General features: G+C 36.6%; 1 protein-coding gene across 1 annotated transcript in view; it reads left to right on the top strand.

Moving 5' to 3' along the window:
- DDX52 (DEAD (Asp-Glu-Ala-Asp) box polypeptide 52) overlaps positions 1-2,923 on the top strand; it is an 18,516-nt gene that overhangs the window by 3,872 nt on the left and 11,721 nt on the right. The window contains exons 3-5 of the mRNA XM_004684466.2: positions 704-834; positions 1,798-1,983; positions 2,174-2,317. Coding sequence (XP_004684523.1) covers positions 704-834; positions 1,798-1,983; positions 2,174-2,317 — 461 coding nt within the window. The remainder of the gene's footprint in view (positions 1-703; positions 835-1,797; positions 1,984-2,173; positions 2,318-2,923) is intronic.

Here is a 2,923-nt window from a genome sequence, read left to right as displayed (position 1 = left end):
TGCTGGGTCGTAGGGAAGCTCCATGTTTAGCACCAGCAGGCTTTTTATTTTTTAACTGACAAAGCAGTTCTTGTAACCAAAGCAATTTTTAAAAGATGAACAAAGTTTAAGGACTTACACTATCATTTGAAGAATTACTATAAAACTATAGTAATCAAGATAGTTTGACCTTTTAAGACTATATCAGTATTCAGTGGAACAGAATGAGTTTATACCATAAACTCATATATATATATATATGGTCAATTAATTTTCAACAAAGGTGCCAGATGGTATCTATGCAGCAGCCCTCTTCCATCTCACCCGCTGCTCCTCTCAGCAGTGTATTTCAATAGATCTGCCTGTTCTGCTTCCCACTCTGTCTCTGGTGAATCCTCTTACCCCCACACCTCTGGCCTATACTCTAGTTCTTAATGCATAAATAAATAAACCTTTAAAAAAAAATAAATGAGAGGGACAAACACAGGAGTGATCATTCAAGGGTGTCTTGGGGACAGGAATTTTATTGGGACAATACCTGAGAGGAGAAATCAGACAGAGTACAAAAATTAACAATGATGTAAAAATATATACATGAAAATGAAAAAACAGCCTAGTTGCATAAGCTAGTATGTTTCCTTTTGTTTAGTGTAAAGATATGGCCTGTGTGCTACACCTAAGAATGTCACATTTAAAATATTTTAATTGTTTAAACATATTTTAGAAGTTATTTCTGAAGAAGAAGGTTCTACTATACAATGGATGTCATCTGTGGAAGCCAAAATTGAAGATAAAAAGGTTACAAAGGAAAAGAAACTAACTTCAGGAAAGATGGAACATCTCAGAAAGGAAAAGGTCAGAAAATGGCTCATCCCCAAGTTGATTTCCTGACCGCTCATGACTTTTCCATGTCTTTCAGTTATTTGGTTGGTAAAAGTGAATATGCTTTTGTGGTGGTAGATTAGTTATTTAAATTTTATTGTAATGAAAATGGAAACCAAAGTTATCTGTGCTGTGGCTGAAATTATTGAATTTTAAAATTCTTGAAAATACATACATTATTTTTGACCTGTTCAGGTTTCAATATTGATAGTGCATTTAGAACTGAGGTTTTAAAATTTCTTATCCCCTTTTGATTTAACATAAAATTTGACCCTTTTTTTCTGTTGTAGAGCTGACTGGTTTGTAAGAATTTTCTTCCGACAGGGCTTGAGTTAGAATTCTTCAAAAAATCATTTGGAGAAAAAAATTATTTGTATGATATGGGACTGGGGCAGGGGAGGAGTAGAATAGAGAGGAAACAACAAATGCCCCAGTGTCACTTCTCTACGCCTTGTGGTTTACTTACATCTGGAGAGGCATATTTCGCTCATTTCAGTAACCCAGGGGTCAGGAGTTGGCTGTCTCTGGATTACAAAATGGGATACAAATCAGCACTAGTTGACTCTTTTGGTACTTAGTTTTAACAAATCATCCCCAAAATGGTGGATGTTATGCCTGCCTTCTAAAATTTTGTAAAAGATTATATCTTTGGCTATAGCATTAAGATGAATACACATTATACACAGTATTGAATTGAATACACAGTATACACAGTACGTTAGTGTGAAGAAAGCATGAATAGCTAGCTTCATTGTTCTAACAGTCTTTTGTCTGTGAAAGGTCATGATCTGTACCCAATATCTGTACCTATTAGAGCTAGGAATTTCACTAAAAAGTTTCCTGTGCTGCTAAAGCTTATCTAAAAGAGAAGCTATTATGGTTGTTCACAACATCTTTGTCATCTCTATGGTGAGCTCTTTATATTTCACTTTTCAGATAAACTTCCTCCGGAATAAGCATAAAATTCACATCCAAGGAACTGATCTTCCTGACCCAATTGCTACATTTCAGCAACTTGACCAGGAATATAAAATCAATTCTAAACTGCTTCAGAATATTCTAGATTCAGGCTTCCAGATACCTACCCCAATCCAAATGCAAGCCATTCCAGTTATGCTCCATGTGAGTGTGAAGAACTCTATTTGTTCATTCTTTTCCCTCTTTGAAATCTTCCTTTCTACTTTACCTCTTCCCCTTGTTGAAATCCTCTTAGTTTTTAAAAGTCCCTCTCAAATGCCTTGGCTTAATCATCATAGCTAATAGTGAAAAAAATCTGTGTTCTTGTCGTTATACTTCATATATTCTGTTTTAGGGTCGGGAACTTCTGGCTTCTGCTCCTACTGGATCTGGAAAGACTTTGGCTTTTAGCATTCCTATTCTAATGCAGCTGAAACAACCAACAAATAAAGGCTTCAGAGCCCTGATTATATCACCAACACGAGAACTTGCCAATCAGGTAGGACTTACAGCTTTGGAAAATGGTGTGCTTGGTTTTTGCTTCAATTACCTTTTTTTTTTTTTAATGTATATACAGGACTGGGGTACAGGCCAGAGGCTCAGGGGCAGCGAGAGGCTTCACAAGAGACAGAGTGGGGAGCAGAACAGGCAGATCAAGGAAGTACGCTGCTGAGGGGAGCAGTGGGCGGGTCAGGAGAGGTCTGCGGCGCCTTGTGATCACCTCCAGGGCAGGCCGGAATCGAACTCATGCAGAAGTGGCTTTAGCTTCTTAGTGCTGTGCTTTAACCCGCTGCGCCACTGGGGAGGGACTCAATTACCTTTTTTATTTGAAGTTGAGAAAAACATTTCAGAAAGCCTAAGGCCTATGTCTTTTTGTCATGGTCAAGAATTCTGTACAGAGTACTTTGCTTTGTATTTCACTACATATGCACAAGTCTTTAAGCCTTTCTATACTGTTTTAAAATGTGTTGTTTTTTTTTTAACACTTTATACTTTAGTAAATGCTCTTAATTCCTTAAAGTTGAAAAATTACTACTTTATATACATAAGTACATACACATACATATATACACACTGTGTGTGTGTATATATATATATATATATA

Source organism: Condylura cristata, unplaced genomic scaffold (genome assembly GCF_000260355.1).
Source record: "Condylura cristata isolate star-nosed mole 26May11 unplaced genomic scaffold, ConCri1.0 scaffold00017, whole genome shotgun sequence".
Lineage (NCBI taxonomy): Eukaryota > Metazoa > Chordata > Mammalia > Eulipotyphla > Talpidae > Condylura > Condylura cristata.
This window is presented reverse-complemented; position numbering and strand designations above follow the sequence as displayed.